Source organism: Lactuca virosa, chromosome 4 (genome assembly GCF_052849685.1).
Source record: "Lactuca virosa cultivar CGN04683 chromosome 4, Lactuca_virosa_CGN04683_v6, whole genome shotgun sequence".
NCBI lineage: Eukaryota > Viridiplantae > Streptophyta > Magnoliopsida > Asterales > Asteraceae > Lactuca > Lactuca virosa.
Window position 1 is genome coordinate 158,258,640 of NC_136429.1, and position 18,788 is coordinate 158,277,427.

An 18,788-nucleotide genomic window follows, 5' to 3' on the forward strand; every position below is an offset into this window, starting at 1 on the left:
GTTGGGCGTACCCAGCTGGTACGTTGCGTGTACTGGCCCCAAAGGGTGTACGCTTGGCGTACCAGATGAGTACGTAGGGCGTACTCGGCCTGCTTGACTCATCTTGTTTTGTTGACTTTTTGAACTTTGGACCTTGAACCAAGAGTTAACTAGGGTTGACCATTCAGTATTTCAGGCCTTTTTGGATATTGGTCCTACTCGGGATAGGTCCATGATGGATTTGGGCCTAATTGAGGTAATTGGGCCTTATTGGGCCGAACGACATTTTTTGGTAACAGAATGTGTCGCGGTCGGTGTGGAAAGTCGTTTTTTCTTCATCTTCCCTACGCATTTGGACTTGGTGGTATCCTTTATAGGTGTCGAGGAAGCATTTGAGTCGGAAGCCTTCCAAGGATTCGACCTTTTGGTTTATCTCTGGTAAGGGATAATGGTCTTTTGGGCACACGTAGTTTAGGTCGGAGTAGTCGATGCACATCCGCCATGATCCACCATGTTTCTTTACCATCACTGAGTTTGCTATCCATGTTGGGAAAATCGTTTCCCTGAGAATTCCTTCTCCTACTAGCTTTGCTACTTCTTCGTTGATTGCCTTGCTCCTGTCGCCCGCCTGCCCCCTCTTTTTCTGTTTTACTGGGACACTTCCTGGCACGATATTCAGAATATGTTCAATTATCCTGCGGTCCACCCCAGTCATATCTGACGGCTGCCAGGATAAGACGCTGGAGAATTGTCTTAGGAGCGCAATTAATTTCACTTTAGTTTCTTCTGATAGATCGGAACCGATCCGTACTGCTTGCTCTAAGTGATCTAGGTGTATGGTGTGGCTTTCCGTTGGGTGGTCATCCTTGGAGTTTTGGTGGTTCGAACCAACTTTGTAGCTGTGAGGATTTGGTGGCAGATTTGCCGACGTGGGGTGCTGGCGACGATTGTGGCTGAGCCCGTACATGTGTTGAACTTGATTGTTCCATGGATAGTCGATGGTATGGCTTGCAGTTGGAATAGAATCGGTCTTCCCAACATGATGTTTTGTTCTGCCGGATAGCGTATTATGTAGAACTGGATTGCTTGTGTTATGTTTTCTCTCCCATCATGGCTAACTAGTATGAGAGCGAGGTGTATGGTACCTAGTGGCCATAGGATGTGCCCTGTAAAGCCTACCAGTGGACCCCCAGTTGGTGGTTTTAGGTCTTCTTTCCAGGAGGTCGGTAATTGCATGAAGCAGTGTTCGTACAAGATGTCGGTGTTGCTGCTATTGTCTATGTAGACGCGGTGGATATGCTTTTGGCGTATGTAAGTTGTAATAAGGAGTGGATCCTTGGGGTCCCATTTGTGAGGATGCGGGTCGGCTAAAGAGAAGTTGATTTTTCAGATGCTTCCTGATAGCTCGTATACATCGTTCATTTGACGGCGTGCGTGCTCGTTGCGTGGCCTCTTGATTGTGAAGGTTTTCCGCTTTTGATGGTGTTCGTCGGTATCCCGTTAAGGTTTGGATTTCTCCATGTTGGTGTTGGTTTTGGTCGATCAACCGGTGTTGTTGACTGTTATGGTTAAAGAGTTCGTTGTAGCGGATAATGGAAGTCACAAGTCGGCTGTATGGCCCGCTGCTAGACTGTGAGCCAACATCTCTCAAGTGTTGAGAGAAGGTTGCGCTTTTGGCGTAGGCGAACCTAGTGTCAAGGGGTGGCTTCGATTTTTTCACACTAGGTTCACCAACGTTCCGATAACGTGGTGCCTTTATCCGCCATCGTCGATGTATAGTGTCGTTTTTACTAGTTGTGTAACTCTGAGTACACACCTGGATGGCGCCAAATGTTGTGATATGTCGTTCGGACTTAACTCCATCTCTAGGTGTCTTGATGGGGCTAATCCTGAGAATCACACCATAAAAGGAAAGACTATTAGACGTCGTCCAGGGAAGAATCTCAGAATGAAGCTCCGACGGTCTAGTTAGTAACCAGATGAGAGAATCTGAGTTATATTGGAAAAAGTAGAGAGAAAGGCGATTCCTTCTCTTGGAGGAGAAGGGTTATACTTATACCTGCTGTCGGGGGGACAGAACCCCGACAATACCTTTTTGTCTCTTCAGAGTTGACAGGATATGGGGGCTCTTCTAGTGGTTATCTTTTATTAGTGCATAGTCCCCAGAGGACCATGTCCTGAGCACTACACCCGTCGCTTTGGGAAACGGCTGGTACTGTTTTGTGCTGGAGTCGACTTTGTTGCTTGGGCACCAAGGGATGAGTCCGGGGCCGCGAGGGCGAGGGCCCGTGTAACATCCCAAATTTCAAGGCCAAAAATTTCATTTTTAATTAAGTAACTCATAGAATAGTTTACCAAAAACATCACCAACGTCAAATCAATTTATAAAACTGTAACACGTTGTCTCAAACCATATCATCCATAGTAATAAAAATCAGAGTACAATCCCAAGAAATCTCATAGTGCGGACATCATGCGTGTGTATGATGTGTCGCTACTGCGCCGGCTCCTTCCCCTTCGCTGAAGAGGTACCTGAAACAAAACTGACATCTGTAAGCACGAAGCTTAGTGAGTTCCCCCATCATACCACACACATGCAATAACATACTGTCAGGCAATTCTGGGGTGCCTGACTAACCAGGTCAAGCCATTATGGGGTGCTTGACTTACCCAGGTCAAGCCATTCTGGGGTACTTGACTTACCCAGGTCAAGCCATTCTGGGGTGCTTGACTTACCCGTCGGTCTATTTCGCCCGACTACCGGGGACTATTTCACCCCCTACCACTACCACGTAACAATATAACACACATATACTGCCAGGCAATTCTGGAGTGCCTAACTACCCAGGTCAAGCCATTGTGGGGTGCATGACTTACCCGTCGGTCCTTACGACCGACATACGAGGACTATTTCACCTCCTACTACTACCACATAATATCTTAACATAAACATACTGTCAGACAATTCTGGGGTGCCCGACCTACCCTTCGGTCCTAACGACCGAACTTGGGGACTATATTCCCCCTACTACCACTATCACATATAACATATCATACTATCACATAAACATATCAGGTAGTAGCAAACCCAGATGAATATCACAAAGACAATCATCCACATACAACTCCTACTGGTGGGCCGACATTGTGGCCGTAGACCCACCGCTACTGGAAGGTAACTCACCTCAATGTCGCGTGGTGTCTGCACTGATCTCGATGTGGAAATCGACTCTCCCCGACTCCTCAATCCCTACACGACAACTCTTCTAACTTATCAACTCATACCCGCAACCCTTACAAGGGTCACTCAATCCCAGTCAAAGTCAAAGTCAAATCCATGGTCAAAGTCCAATTTTGGTCAAAGTCAACATCTAGTTGACTCGACTCGCCGAGTTGGCCCGCCAACTCGTCGAGTCCCCATAACCACAAAATGTATTAATCCCTTCCCTACCCGTCGAGTCTAGCAAGAGCCCGACGAGTTCGCCTTCATAAGTTGGGAGATTGCCTTGGACTCGCCGAGTCTGTTCATACACTCGTCGAGTCCCATGATTTCCATGTCCAAACAAACCCCTAGCAGGCTGAGTGTTCCTTCCACTCAACCAAAACCATTTCCAGAAGACGTTTTGGGGTAAAAAGCGTCCCGACTCGCCGAGTCCTTCTTTGTCCAAGATTAAACAGTCTATTTCAGTGGGTCTTAATGCATCCCAATCATAAATCTGACCTCCTAGGGTCCCTTTTATACGTAAAGCTACGAACTTGATGTCCATGCATGGGGTTTTTGGCTCAAAAGGCTATAAAATGGGGTTTATATGATGCATGGGTTTCCCATGGCCATAAAGTTGGCACCTTTATGCCATGGGAGCCCTCAATGGCTCCAGATCTGAAGTCTTAATCCAAAAATCGTGGTTGCATCCAAGTATGGTTCCAAAATGGCTTCCAAAAGCCCTAAGTTGCTCCAAAAGAGTATCTAATGAAAGAAGAAGCAAGGTCTGGACATTTTACCTTCTATAAACAGGAAATGAAGCAAAATCTCTGGGTCTCCTTGCTCCTTCTGAAATCCCAAGCTTCTTCTTCTTCTCTTCAACCTTCTAACTTGCACAAAATGGCACAACAAGCTCAAAAATCACTCAAAATGGGTTTAGGGTTTCAATCTAGGGTTTCTTTGAGTTGGGAGGGTGATGGAGGCTGGTTTGGGATGAGATAAAGCGTTTAAATAGGGTGCAAACCCTAAATATTAGGGTTTTGTCCAGACAGCTCCTACTCGTCGAGTCGGTCTTCCGACTCGTCGAGTAGGTCACTTAAACCCCCGATCCAACAGTCGAGTCTACTCGACAAGTTGGGCCTCCAACTCGCCGAGTCCCAGAGTAAATTGTAAAATTTCCATGAAATTAAATACGTACCAAGAATCGGGTGCTACAGCCCGACCTCAGTGTTAAACAAATGATGGCCATTTACCAGGTCGTCTTTAATGGTTCTGTTATATTTGGTGTATTCCTAAAGGGATACGTTAACACCATCATTTATATATTTCTTGCCATATCTATTCTATACTATAAATGAGGTAATTCAAAATCATATATTAAACCATATTGATTTGAAATCTATATCATTTTACATTCCATAAATTAATGAAAATTATTACAATAGTTATCAATTTTCAATAACATTTTGTATTCATGTTTATACATATTTTGTCACTATAAAAAGTATCGATCATTTTAGTAAACACACCCACACACAAATCACATACATAATTTAGAGTGAATACGGAGATAAAAAAAACAATAGATCAACAAGCTTGAAGTTTTTGAAGTGTTGAATAATAATAAAAATTGAAGGATTGTGAGATTATGTTGGTGTTATGATCTGTTCGTTAAAGAAAAGTTATTACAGACGATAGTGATACTGAGTCATCGAAACTAGTACATGAACTTTCATCTCAAGAATCATTCAAGATTCGGTATTTTGTGTATATAAATGATCACTATATTGGTTCATTGGAGCGGAGGTTTGAGTAATGAAGCAATATGAAGACATTTTTGTTTTCTTATTCATAACATAAAAGTTAAAGTCACTAATACTGATGAACTAAAGGCGAACTATAAAAAACTTGAAAAAATTTACAAAATGACTATATCTCAGACACCTATGGTGATGATTTATTTAACAATAATAAACACTTATGCGGTTTATTATCTAAGTCTAACATACATAATTTTGATTGTCCCGTTACAGTTGCATCAGCAGAAAGAAACTTTTCAAAACTAAAGTTTTTAAAATCTTACTTGCGATCTACCATGTCTCAATGGGGATTAAACACTTTGGTTTTGATTTCAATCAAGAATAAGTTTCTTGAAAATATTGATTATGAAAGTATAATAGATGAATTTGTTTCTAAAATGCTAGAAGATCGGTGTATAAAAAAATAATAATTTGCTAGTTGTTTATCTTGTTTTGGAAAATTTCTTGTAGCCTTTTGAACTTATTAGTAATTAGTGAAGATCCTTATATGGTGCTTAGATGGAGAATTATAAGATGTTTGTTGTCAACTTTAAGTTTTAAATTAATTTAATGGTGGAGAATTAATTAATAACATTACAAAAAATTATGAGACCTCAATTGAATTTTCGGATGGGACCTTTGAAATGTCATGATAAGCCTGATCTTGAAGTGAAGATCTTTAAATTAGATTAATATTATCCTATTTCTATAATAGTTATTCTTTTTTTCTTTGGTTGTGTTAAAGTGAGAAATATCATCTAGGTTTATAGAATTTATTCTTTCTTTTTATTGCGGGTATGTAAATTAGACATGGTTTTGGCTAGTCTTTGGGTTCAAATATAAAAATGAAAAAAGTAAGCTGAAGTGCACGTGTGAAAACGTAGTTCCATGTTTCTTTGTCGTCGGAGGAGAAGACCACCGAAATTGAGGCGAGAATGAGGGTATTGAAGAGGCGGGGTGATAGCTGAGTTAAATTTTGATATAAATGATAACAAAATTTAAAGGAAATACAGATTGGTAGATTGCAAGGCAAACATTTTATCTGGCTTAACAAATTAAACCTATGAATAAGAATATTTTTACCAATTGAAACTTTTTAAAACTTAAAAGAAATTTTTGAAAACTATAAGAACTATTTTTTCAGTTATCTCTAATATATATAAAAAAAAAATATTTTGTTTTTTTTTCCTTATCCATTTAAATTAGAGAAAATTGCAAATTTAGCAAAATACACTAACTACTTTGTTGAAAATAGCCAAAAAAAACCAAAATTGCATTTTTAGCCACTAAAATCGCATATTTGTATAATCTATCTGCGATTTCGTCATACCATCTGCGAACGTACAAGTGGCTAAAGCATAGACGTGCTTTAGCCACTTGTACGTTCGTAGGTGAGTTTTTTTTTCCGTTGTATATATACCCCTTTTTCAGCCTAAAATCGCAGATGGACTATGTCTATCTGCGATTTCCTCTCCTTTTGACCTGCGATTTTGTGAATTTTTTTTTCTTTTTTTTTTTAAAAATTTTGACTACGAAATTAATAGGAAATCGTCCATGATATCATCAATGATAGCTCTAAGGAAATCGCAGAGAAAAAGAAAGTTTCTCCAAGAAAGAAAGTGAAAAATGAAGAAAAAAAAAGTTTATTATACTAGATCCCATGAAATCGCGGATGGACTTCACAAAATCACATATGGACTTTTCCATCTGCGAACGTACAAGTGCCTAAAGCACATCTGTGCTTTAGGCACTTGTACATTCGCAGATGGAATGGCAAAATCGCAGATGGGTTTAATCCATCTGCGATTTTAAGGGCTAGTTTTGTAATTTGAGTTTGTTTTGGCTATTTCTCACAAAGTAATTAGTGTATTTGACTAAATTTGCAATTTTCTCTTTAAATCATATCTATTTAAATTATTATGACAAATTATGATTTTATTTTTTCTTAATAATATTCTAAGATATTTGTTATTTCCTTCGTCCCAAAATTATAGTCCATCTTTCCTTTTTGGGTTGTCCTAAAATAATAGTCCACTTTTAAAAATAAATAAAATTTTTACCAAAATACTTCCTCTTTATTACTTAACCAACTAAGCATTTAATGGAACATTAAATGCAAAGTAAGGACAAAACTGTCATTTTATAAAATAAAGTTAGTGGTAATTAATGCTTTTCTTGATACGTGTGTTTTTTGTCTGTGGACAATAATATTGGGACGGAGGGAGTATAATTTTAAATAGAAAAAATAAATAGATATTTATTTTTTATTTCTCTATGTATAAAGTTTAGAATTGATGCTGGTAAGAAATTCAAATATTTTCAACATGCTCATCAAATTCTCTTTCATCATTAAATCGTATTTACAGACTAAGCTTATGAACGATGCATAAAATCACTCACTTGGAACCAAAAAGGGCTTCAAAATCTTTATACATCCCTTTTGGTTTCGATTTCGAATCCATGGATGTAGCCTGTGACGAACTCCCACTTCTCTTCCCACTCCAAAACCCACTCCACTTTGGTCGACTACACGAAGGATCCGTCTGCGGTGTTCCACTGCTCCCTTCTCTACTAAAGCTAGACTTCGCCAAATCTCTCAGTTGCTTCATCCATGGCCGATCCGGTGTACCGGAGGAGCTTCTAAACCTCGCAACCGACACCGCCGCCACCGCCGTCTGCGATTTCAACGGGAATCGGCTCTCGATGTTTTTCATAAACTTAATCGGTACAAAAAGCAGAAGAATCCCCCACGATGCTATTTTCAAACCTAGATAGAGAGATTTGTTATCGGGATCAAGCTGTTTTAACTGACAGATCAAAGCGTTCCATTCGTTCAGAATCTGCGCCACGAAAGCGAACAAGAACAAGCAAAGCATGGCGATCCCGATCTTCATCTGTTCGTGTATAGAAAAATCGTTCCTCAAAAGAACCAAACAGATCGCAAAAATCGCAAGTTGACTCGAAACGGAAATTATCTCCACCAATTGAACCTTCTTCTTAATGAACGGCTTCTTGAGGACCATGAAGAACAATTGAAACGAAGTGACACATATCAACGTTTTCGTCGGTGTTTCAGAGTATCCTCCTCTCGAAAAGGTACCCACAAGGATTCCTAAAGTAACTCGTTTAATCGATTCGAGGAAAATGTAATAGATTCTTAGAATTCCAAATACCTTTTGGACAAACGGTGCTTCTGCGTCTTCGTTTTCATCGTCTGATGCGATGATACTGCCTCCGGTTGTGCGATAATCCACTCCTCCGGTGATTTGAGAGAGCATGTATTTGGGTGGACCTCTTAGATCTTCGAAAAGAGGGCCTAAAATTGATAGCCATTTGGAATTTGATGCGTTGATCCATGTCCATTGGCCTCTTTTTCCAGGACCCAAAGTTACCTTCACTAGTGATTGATACCAGTGGATATCTTGATCTTCTTGATGAACTTCTTTGTATTGAAGTAACTTCCCGAATGATATTCCCACAGAAAGGAACAGAAACAATGCGAGTATTAGGAAAAACACGGATCCTAATAGAAGAACGCCCACTGAAATCCCTGAAGCTGATCCACCTGAAAAAAAAGGAATTTAAAATTTGAAAAATAATAGGTTTGACTTTTAAAAGTCAAAGCTTTATATATATAATAATATACCTTTGAGTAGAGCTGCTGAAGCTGCAGAAACACAAGGGACTGCAAGAATGACTAGAAACATTTCAAATCTTGGGAATACGATTGAGATGTAATTGTTTTCTTTTTCTTTCTTCTTTTTAAGTTTTAGTAAAAGAAGGATCAGTATATGCAGAATAATCAAGCCTCCACTGATGATCGCTAGCCAAAACATGCTCCGATTGAAATCCTTCCACCTGCATGACAGAACTTAGTTTTATTAAAATAATTCTAAAAATTGTATACTTGCAAAAAAATATAAAAAAAGTTTTGGAGAAAAGATATAGAATGGAACAACTTACCCATTGGAATCATTGGGATCCATAATGTATTCGGCCTCAGGTATCGCATTTTGGCTCTAATTAAAGAAACAATTGTCAGAAAACTAGTAAAAAAAGAACACTGGCAGTAGTTATTTTATAAAATTGCAGTCTACTGACCTCAAAAAATGACTTATACTCCATTGCGGTGAGTGGCAATCCGTATACTGAGTCGGGTTTTTCTCCAGTCGTGGCTTTAAGTTGCATACTTTGAGATGCAGAATTGTAGGTTGTAGGATTATATGAATGTGGATTTGTAGGCCAAACTGGCTGAACGTATTCAGTTTCCCATGGGAGTTTGAAGTAGGGTATACTCCATCTTAGACCCTTCACAAATTCACTATACTCGATTGGCAAAGGAACAGCTAGCCATCCAGATAACGCAAAGACTTGAATGTGGCACACAATTCGCTGTTTTCATGAAACATAAAAAAAAAAAACAATTAGAGTTGTTTATTTTCTGCAAAAACAGTTATTCTTCTAGCAACCCCTGAACCGGTCCAAAAACACCATGTGAGATGTAATTTAGGTACACAGTAAGAAAGTATCTTACAAAAAGAATTCTTGCGGGACTTGAAGTTAATAAAGGAGACGGAGTTGCAAATGCTCCGTAATTTTGGAGGGAAGCGGTGGAAATGGTGAGAACGGTTGCAACCACGGCAGTCAACACAAAAGCAGCTGTTGCCGTGCAAGAAAGCGCCAAGGATGCACAGGGTATAGAATCTGTAAAAGGTTTACGTATTGAGTAATAAGTAACAATTATTCTTCCAACAACCCCTGAGCTGACACACGTGTCACTGCTCTGCCTCAAAGCATTAGATGTCATGGATATCGTGAGATATAAATCGGTTTGTGTCCACAAGGTCCCAATTCACATTGGAATTAAATTGTGACACTGCAAATGCTAAGACTCAAACCCATGACCATTTCTGCAAAGTTTGGGGGCAAGTTGTACATATTCGAAATTTAGAAAAACATGAAGAAAAGAATTCATACAGTGTAATAATTGTAATGTATTCGATGCTAGATTTTTGTTTCCGGCTACATCTGTAGTTACATTTTCAGGAACTTGCACCAACACCATGTCTTCAACTGGTTGAATCTCGAGTGAGTAAACACTCTTACTTATTTCTCGAAATCTACACAAAATCATGTCGAATGATTAGAATTACATTTCAAGACAGTTGCAAATCATGGTGTAGAAAAAAAAATCCCGTTAAGTCTTATTTTTCTTTTTTTTACAAATTTACCTTCATTTATTTTTTCCTACCGTTTCACTGATTCACTGAAAGTTAAATCGTTTTCTCAAACATGATTTATTCAAAAAAAAAAAAAAAAAACATAAACTGACCCTTGCATCACTCCTCCAGAAATAGATAAGTGAGACGAATTAAAACTGAAAACCGGTTTCATAAACTTTATGGTCACCGGAATATGCTCTTGTCGTGTCCTCATATGACTCGTGGTACTTAACCTCACATGAGGCCTTTGAGAATCTGTAAGACATTAGTTAGTAAAACAAAATTGAAATCTCAAATCTACCCTTTGACTTTTAAAGTCAAATCTAATTATCTTTTGAATTCAAACTCTCAACTTACCAAAAAGAAAAGTAACCGGTGCGATGGGAGAAACCGGGGTGCCTTGTCTGCTGAAAACTAATCCCAAATCCAGTCTTGCAGTGACAATGGCAATATCGGAAATATTTACAAGTTGAAACCCAAATCTTCTGTTTCCAAGGCTGTCATTATTCCCAGTGGCTGAAACAAGAGATCCTTCACTAATTTGAAGAGATTTCAATACTTGTGTCGATGTGTTGACTATAGGCTCAGTGAAATATAGATATAACTTCAAGTTTTTTTGTTTGTTAGTTGCTTGAACAGATCTAACACTGTTATCGAGCTGAAGTAGTTGCTCGGGTATATGAGTCCTCATGTCAACATATACACTTCTTCTATCTGTAAATATAAACTCCAGTCAACAAATTAATTGTCAGTATAGAGTATAGTGATTAGCGTTTGACTTTGTTTGACCTCAAGGGTAAAAAGGTAAAAGCCTCACCAAAATGAAGAAAGAAACTGGAATTAGCTGTGCGTGTAAATTGATTTCCAGCTGCATCAGTACAGAAACCTTTATCTGTTACTAACACGACTCTTCCATATTCAACGATTGGAGACAAATTTACTAAAATGGAATATTTGAGATTTGGCTTGATGGTTTTTAGCGTCTTTGGAATGACTTGCCCAGCACCATAAACTAGAAGCTGAAATCGAAGAGAATTTGATTGGTTAGATTTGAATTTGTAAACCTATAGATACAGAGTTGTATATCTAACGATTAATGAAGCAATTAAGCACCTACTTACGCTGCACTCATTGGCGGACAAACATCTAAAACCACCACCAACGCCGCCGCAGGGTTCGGAGAAGGATATATACACGGTAGCGTTCCAAGCGTTTGTGAATGATGATGCTGCTGCAACAGATGCCGTTGGGGGAACAGTATCTACAGGGAAAACCGAAAGACGATAAGATTATAGCTACTAAATTAACCTAATTTTGACTGAGGATTAAAAGGATAAAGGAGAGTTAAGTTAACTAACCGACTGTCCAGTTATAGGAAGCACAACGAAGCTGATTAGATCCGTTGTTGCTGCACACCTCGAATGTATGGTTTCCGTCTTGTAATTTAGTGTAAGAAACTTCTCCCGTTGAACAATTCGATGCCGGAAGATCATCGAGCTGCATGCAAATTGCAACAGGAAAAAAATGGTTCAGTCGTTTTCAATAACAGAAATAGAAAATAGAAGTCGAGCAGAGAGGATATAATGTACAAACCTTGCAGCTAGAGGTACAATTGGAGCAAGAAGAAGAGTCGGCATTACCAACTTGGAAAGCAAATGTAGGCGAGTTAAGATTGGAGATTGGTTCAGGCGTGTTCAGTAACTTGATAAAAAGCTGTGAACCATCGCAATCACCTTTCATACACAGCAATCCGAGAATGATTATGCAAATAGCGCATGAATATCTGGTGGATTTGAGTAGAGCAGCCATTGGAGAGTGGTTTGAGGTCATGAGTGGTTGGAAAGAAGGAGATGCATATGCATGGCTGTCTATGTGGAGTGTGGGTGAGAGTGATTAGAGAAGAAATAATAATGGAGAGGAGAGGGAAATCGAAGATTTCGTGGAGGAGAGAGCACGTGAAAGGAAACTGACACTCCATACCCATGGCCAAGTGTGACTTTGTGAAGATAAGAAAGAGAAAGAGAAAGAGAAAGAGAAAGATTCCAAAGAGTAGTAAATGTTTAAACAGGGATACAGGACTTATGATTCGGCCATTAACGACACCTCCTGGAAGGAGGACCCTTGTCTTCAGCAACCAATTACAGTTTTCATCAACAAAATAAATAATATATATATATATATATATATATATATATATATATATATATATATATATACATTATATAATCATATTTTAATTTTTTATAAAACATATAAGTTTGTCGGTTCCAAATTAATTGTTTATTTTTGATTTTTGAAATTTTTTTTCTTTAACTTTGACCTTAAATATTTTTGTTTGTGTTATATATATTGTTTGATGAAACTTATAACAATGAAAAAACATTTAAAATACAATTCATTCATATATTTTGCATCAAGTATTATATATCATAAACAAAAACATTTAAGACGTCTTAAACCATAAAGTTACAAACTTTATGTCTTTGCATGCATAGATGGGGGTTAAGACATAATTTAAATCCTTAATCACACTTTGTGACCATCTAACACTTGCATGGTTGTGGCTTAACCATCAAGGCCCGATTTTTATGGTTCTAAATGCTTCCAAGGGCTCAAAAAGACAGCTTTTATGGGCTGGAACTACCAGAACACAAGAAGTCTCATCTATGGGGCCAAAATGCCACAAATAACACCCTAAAACTACAACTAAGCATGCAATGGTCAAATTTGAAGCTTGATACCTCAAATGAGACAGAAAAGATGCCAAACTTCTGGATCTACAAGCTCTTTTCACGTTCTTGCTCCTTTTTTCTAACTCCTTCTTCTTCTTCTAAACCACCAAGACCACCCCAAATGTGCACCAAAATAGTTCACAAGGCATACAAGAGGCTTAGGGTTCGATTTCTACTCTTTAGGGACAGTGGAGGCTGAAAGGATGAAGGTTGGGGCGGACATAAGGCCTTTATATATGGTGCAACCCTAACAATTAGGGTTTGGGGATCCTGAGCATACGCTCGGCGTACTTCCTATACGCTGGGCGTACGTCTCCAAAAACCCGCGTCCACTTTTCCCAACTCTACGTTAGGCGTACCCAGCTAAACATGCACATGCATCCTTTCATGCGTGGGACTAATTTGCAAGCTTTTCCATCCAATGATCAATTCTGTCAATAACTTCGAAATGCCATAACTCACTCATCCTAGGTTTGTTTCCAACGAACCTTATGTCCACAAAAAGGTGGCAAGAAGCCCTACGCTCCTAACAAAACCCCCAAGCCTTAAAACGTTCCTAATAAAACCCAAAACCCATAAAAGATCGAGATATCAATTTACAGTCATACCCTTGGCTTCCAAAGACACAATCAAATTCATGAATCACTTAAACCATGGCAACTAGATCCGAAATGGGCTAAATCCTTCCTTTCCCGAAGCCCTAAACTCCATGACAATTGATGATTGGGCCGCAGCCCCAAGCAACAAGGCAAATCTGAAACCGATTGTTACATAGAAAGCTTGATTTAAACCACCCTGTCAACTATGTTGTTGACCAGTCACATGTAATAGATCTGGATGAAAGTCATGGCCATTCCAAGGGTGTAGATGAACATGGAATTTTAAACAAGCAAACCAAAACTATAGGGAATGACATAGTTCATGAAGAGTTGGAAGTTATTCAAAGTGATGATTATCAGTTTGCAGGATTTCATGAAGATGAAAGGAAAAGAATGCTTAAGGATATGAGTAGGTCAACTACATGCTCACATGGGGAGATCCATTTAAAACCGTATAGGGTGGGTCATAGTTTCAAAACAAAGAAGGAAGTTGTAGATTACATGCATTCACATGATGTAAAAACAAGGAGGTCCCTATACTTAGCAAAAAATGATTAAATCAGGATAAGGGTGAAATGTGGAGGTGTTGTGGGCCAATCTATTGAAACAGTTGAACGTGGTGGCCCATCAACTAGAAGTAAGGTAAAGTGCAAGGGTAAAAATGTCATTAGTAAAAAAGGAAAATGTCCTTGGGAAATCCAAATCTCGAGGCCAAATGAAAATCAGGATTAGTTGGTGAAAACAGTACAAGATGACCATAAATGTTTGCAGACGTGATCAGTTAAAGCTTGTACTTCCAAATATTTAGCAAACATAATTGTTCCATAAATTCAGAGTAACCCTAGAATTCCAATCAAAGCTTTATACGAGGAGTTGTGTAAGAAGCTGGAGCTTGGTATGTCAACTCAAAAGTTTGCTAGGGCAAAGCAAATGGTTGAACGTGTCATCAGTAGGGACTACCAACTACAATATGGGTATCTGAGGAATTATGCTTTTGAACTGCAAAACACTAATCCTGGTACAACTGTTAGGATAGATGTGTATCCTGAAGCATGCTTGTCGACTACTACAAGAACTTTTAGAAGGATATATATGTCTAGGTGCATTGAAGTTGGGATTCAAATCTGGGTTAAAGGATTTCTTGGGAGTGGATGGTACATTCTTGAAAGGCCCATATCCTAGGCAGGTACTAACTGTTGTGGGTCTAGAATCAATTAATGGAATATACCCTGTAGCATATGCAGTGGTAGAGGCAGAAAAAACTAGTTCTTGGACCTGGTTCATGGAACTGTTAGGAGAAGACTTGGAATTGGGAGCAAATTCAAATTTTACCTTCATTTCTAATAGACAAAAGGTATGTTTCATCTCATTATTTCTCATGTTAGTGTAGCTTACTTTCTATTTTTATAAATGAAACTAAGTATATTTGTATTTGTTAAGGGGATAATACCAGCAGTTGCAAAGGTATTCCCCAATGCAAAACATAGGTTTTGTTTGAGGCATATTCAGGAGAATATAAAGAAACGGTGGAAAGGAAAAGAGTTGAGTGACAAGGTTTGGGAATATGGTAGAGCAACAACATTAAATCACTTTAAATATGCAATGGATGATTTGAAGAAAATTAATGATGAAGCTCATTCTTGGTTGTGTAAGATTCCTACAGAGACATGGTCTAAATCTCACTTCAGTGGTATGTCACTAACAAGTTGTTGAGTTTTAAGTTTTTTAATATAAAATGTGTAATTTTCTTTTTGAATATGCTTTACACAGGTAGGGCACACACTGATTGTTTGTTGAATAATCTTTGTGAGGTATTCAATGCTAAGATAGATGAAGGTAGGGATAAACCAATCATCACCTGCTTAGAGTATATTAAAGAGTATCTTATGAAGAGATTGTGTGTTGTGCAAAAGGAAATAGATAAGTGTCAAGGGGAACTAAGTACTACTGCAACTATAATTTTAGAGGAGATTAAGACTGAAGCAGCAAATTATGTAGCCAAGTATAATGGGATAGGAAAGTACCAAGTTGCAAGCACATGGCAGTATCAATATGTGGTCAACTTAAATGAAAGAAGTTGTACTTGTAGGTTCTGGGAGATTTGTAGGCATGTTGTTTCTGTTATATGGAACAAAATTGAAAATGGAGAAGATGCCCCTGATGTTGAGGATTGGGTCCATCCTTGTTATAAGTTATCAAGATGGAGATCCATGTATCTAAACAAAATTGATCCAATTAATGGTCGTTCAATGTAGCCAAAAAGTGATTGTCCATTCACTTTAACTCCAGTAAAACATCAGACGGAGGTTGATATGTCAACTAGTCTAAATATATACTTTGAATGCCAACATGTATGTTTATGTTTTAACTATAATATATGCATATGTGTAGGTTAGGAGGCCAAAAAGAGAAGATAATGAAAGGTGTTGATGAGCCCAACAGCCAAACCACTAAATTGAGCAGGAAATTTCTTGCAGTCACGTGTTCAAAGTGTCATAACAAGGGGCACAATTCCAGAACATGTAAAGGGCAGGGAGGTATTGGTGAAGTTGGAGCAAATGGGAAGACACATGGAAATGGAAAGGGGGTGGAAATTTTGTTAAGTAGTTAGTTGGATGTTTGGGTAATTAGGGCTTTTGAAACTTAAATTATGGTTTGGTTGTTTAAATTTGTAATGTTTGTATGGGTTGAGACCTTCCATCATTAAGTATTTTTAAACTAAGTCTCATGTTTAAACTTTGGTATGTAATGGTTTTATCAACAGTTTGCTTATGAATTACCATCTCCAAACCGTTCTAAAAAAGATGCATGTATAACTATGTACATTTGAAATACCATTCCTAACATTTGCAAGATGCAGTTATAACAATGTATTTACGAAAATGCACATCAAAACTACTAATTTATAACAAAGTACATTACATTAAACTTCCATTGACTTAATGTGTTACATAAACCTTCATACAATTAAATGAAACCAAAAATCCCCATTCCATCACAATCCAAAACCCCCCTGAACTAGTTTGATGCTTACAAAAGAAACCAACCCCCCCCCCCCCAATCCTATTACCATCCAAATCCTTCAATTGTCAAAAGTTTGAAAGCACAGAGACCATCTATGATGTTTTTAAACCACGGGGACTAAAATTCAGATATGGGGAAACCCCATGGACCATTTACGATGTTTTTTCTTTTGTTTTTTTATAGGTTCTTTTTAGTATTTTTTTCAATGTTTAAGACTAGAATTATTAAAATTTCGTTGTTGATAACTATTTTCAGTTTGTAAAATCAGTTTATTTAAATTTCAGTTTATTGCAGCAGCGTGCAGATATTAAAAAACAAACAGACTTCATATTACAAGGTGCATGTGTTTGGTCCACCTCTTCTGCTACAAAGAGTTGCAAAGGTGGTCCGCAGACTTCATGAATTTTGCTTAGAAAAAACAAACAACACCTAAGGGAATGAAGTCATATTTTTCTGTTTTAAAATATCTTTATGTGACCTGATAACAGGTTGATAGGTAGTAAAATTTATTATTTGTTTTTTTTTCTAACTTTTACTATCGATTTAATCTTTCAAACCAGTTCAAGCTCAAGAACAACACTATTCAACTATTTTCCTCCTTTTTACCCCAACTTATTCACCTCATGAAATCATCACCATTATTTCCTCTGTATCTCATGGAAGTTATAGGGTGGGTGGTAACAAATGACAAAGAAGAAAGTAAAATCTTAGTCAACAGGTTGCATGTTTGTTTGGATCTATTAGAGAGAGTTTGATCGATATAAAAATAGAAGAAAAAACTAAGCAATGTGTTGATTTCTGGTTGAACTGAATCATCAAAGACAGAGCTCATCTAGCAGATCATGCAGAGATTGGAGACAGTCCAGAGCCGACAGAAAAAGTTATGCCGACAGACAGCGATCTAAGTTAGAGGTCCAGGTTAGGGATATGGTTTTACTGAAGGTATCACCCTGAAAGAGTGTTATACGCTTCAGGAAGAGGGGAAAGTTGGGTCCCCGATATATATATATATATATATATATATATATATATATATATATATATATATATATATATATATATATATATATATATATCATCGTTACCAATTATTAATTTTCAAAAACACCCTTAAACCTACATTATTTTTTTTTTTTCAAAAGCACCCTTAAACCTAATTCTAATTTATAACAATCTTGGTTGTTATATAATAATAAAATTACAAGTTTTTTTTTTCTGATTTAAGCCGATCATTACATGCTCAAAAGATATTATCCTATACATCTATTCTCTTCTCTCTATTATAATAAATGAATATGTTTATTCTTCTATTGACAAGTGTCATACTATTAGAATTCTTCATTAACGGAGTATATGTCACCTATCATGCCACTTGTCAACATATTAATTATCAATTTTAATTTTTAAATTTCTCATTCTAATTACATTAAATTAATAGCTGATTCTCCATTTTAAATTTCAAATTTTAATTTTTTTCACTTTACTTATATTAAATTAATAACATTAAATTAAACAATAAAATAAAATAAATTCAAATTATAAGATGATATAACTTCACATATTTATTTAAATCAACGATTATAATGTTATATAACTAAAAAAATATCTCTTAAGTAATAATTTTGTTTAAAATAATTGATTAATAATTTTGATTTTTTAATATGAAAGTTTAATTAATTTTATAACCGTGGTTCTTATGCATTGTAAACTAGTTTCGTATAAAGAACTACGACGTACTTTATATGTTTCTTCATTTTTTTTACTTTATGAAAATATTTAATTGTCATTTCAGTTTATATAAAACAAATAAATTATATAAAATATTACTTAATTAAACATAATTTAATAATAATAAAAAATCGCCACACATGTTGGTTGAGGAGACCAAATCTAAACATATAACATGATGAGACAGCAAAAAGTAGCAAGGACAAGACATACATTTATTTTACAAAGCTAATTTTTTCAATTGTTTCGAAATACGAGATCCGTTTATCATTTAATCAATTCATACGAAATATCTTTTAAACCATTTAACATTGTTTCATTCTAAATAGATTTTACATAAAATAGTATAAATAGTGGTATATTTGTTACATTAAATGGTTAAATTTTACAAAAAAAAAAAATGTTAAGCATGATGGTTTGTTACATTAATGATTAGTCAAAAATATGAACGGATAAAATTATAAAATATTTTGCACTTTAGGGGATTTTAGAAAATGCTATTA

At 36.9% G+C, this 18,788-nt stretch overlaps 2 protein-coding genes across 2 annotated transcripts; one reads left to right on the forward strand and one right to left on the reverse strand.

Annotated features, from left to right (window-relative positions):
* Positions 1-7,294: 7,294 nt before the first annotated feature.
* LOC145107613 (uncharacterized) lies at positions 7,295-12,265 on the reverse strand. The gene is made up of 12 exons (XM_079044549.1): positions 11,796-12,265; positions 11,561-11,699; positions 11,324-11,463; positions 11,020-11,221; positions 10,560-10,916; positions 10,313-10,457; positions 9,958-10,100; positions 9,515-9,684; positions 9,082-9,372; positions 8,944-8,999; positions 8,627-8,838; positions 7,295-8,545 (listed from the first exon to the last, which is right to left on the reverse strand). The coding sequence occupies exons 1-12, from the start codon at positions 12,030-12,032 to the stop codon at positions 7,377-7,379; spliced, it is 3,261 nt and encodes a 1,086-aa protein (XP_078900675.1). The 5' UTR covers positions 12,033-12,265; the 3' UTR covers positions 7,295-7,376.
* Positions 12,266-14,569: 2,304 nt separating this feature from the next.
* Positions 14,570-16,144, forward strand: LOC145105285 (uncharacterized). Its single transcript, XM_079042412.1, has 4 exons — positions 14,570-14,887; positions 14,974-15,223; positions 15,304-15,784; positions 15,925-16,144. The coding sequence occupies exons 1-4, from the start codon at positions 14,570-14,572 to the stop codon at positions 16,142-16,144; spliced, it is 1,269 nt and encodes a 422-aa protein (XP_078898538.1).
* The last annotated feature ends 2,644 nt before the right edge of the window (positions 16,145-18,788 follow it).

Excerpts from the sequence above, each read along its gene's own strand:
- LOC145105285 (XM_079042412.1), top strand. The coding sequence starts at position 14,570 with ATGTGTATCCTGAAGCATGCTTGTCGACTACTACAAGAACTTTTAGAA. Across the intron at positions 14,888-14,973 it reads TCATTTCTAATAGACAAAAG|GGGATAATACCAGCAGTTGC; the intron begins GTATGTTTCATC and ends GTATTTGTTAAG. Across the intron at positions 15,785-15,924 it reads CCAATTAATGGTCGTTCAAT|GTTAGGAGGCCAAAAAGAGA; the intron begins GTAGCCAAAAAG and ends GCATATGTGTAG.
- LOC145107613 (XM_079044549.1), bottom strand. The coding sequence starts at position 12,032 with ATGACCTCAAACCACTCTCCAATGGCTGCTCTACTCAAATCCACCAGA. Across the intron at positions 11,222-11,323 it reads TGTCCGCCAATGAGTGCAGC|CTTCTAGTTTATGGTGCTGG; the intron begins GTAAGTAGGTGC and ends CTTCGATTTCAG. Across the intron at positions 9,685-9,957 it reads TACATTACAATTATTACACT|ATTCTATACCCTGTGCATCC; the intron begins GTATGAATTCTT and ends AACCTTTTACAG.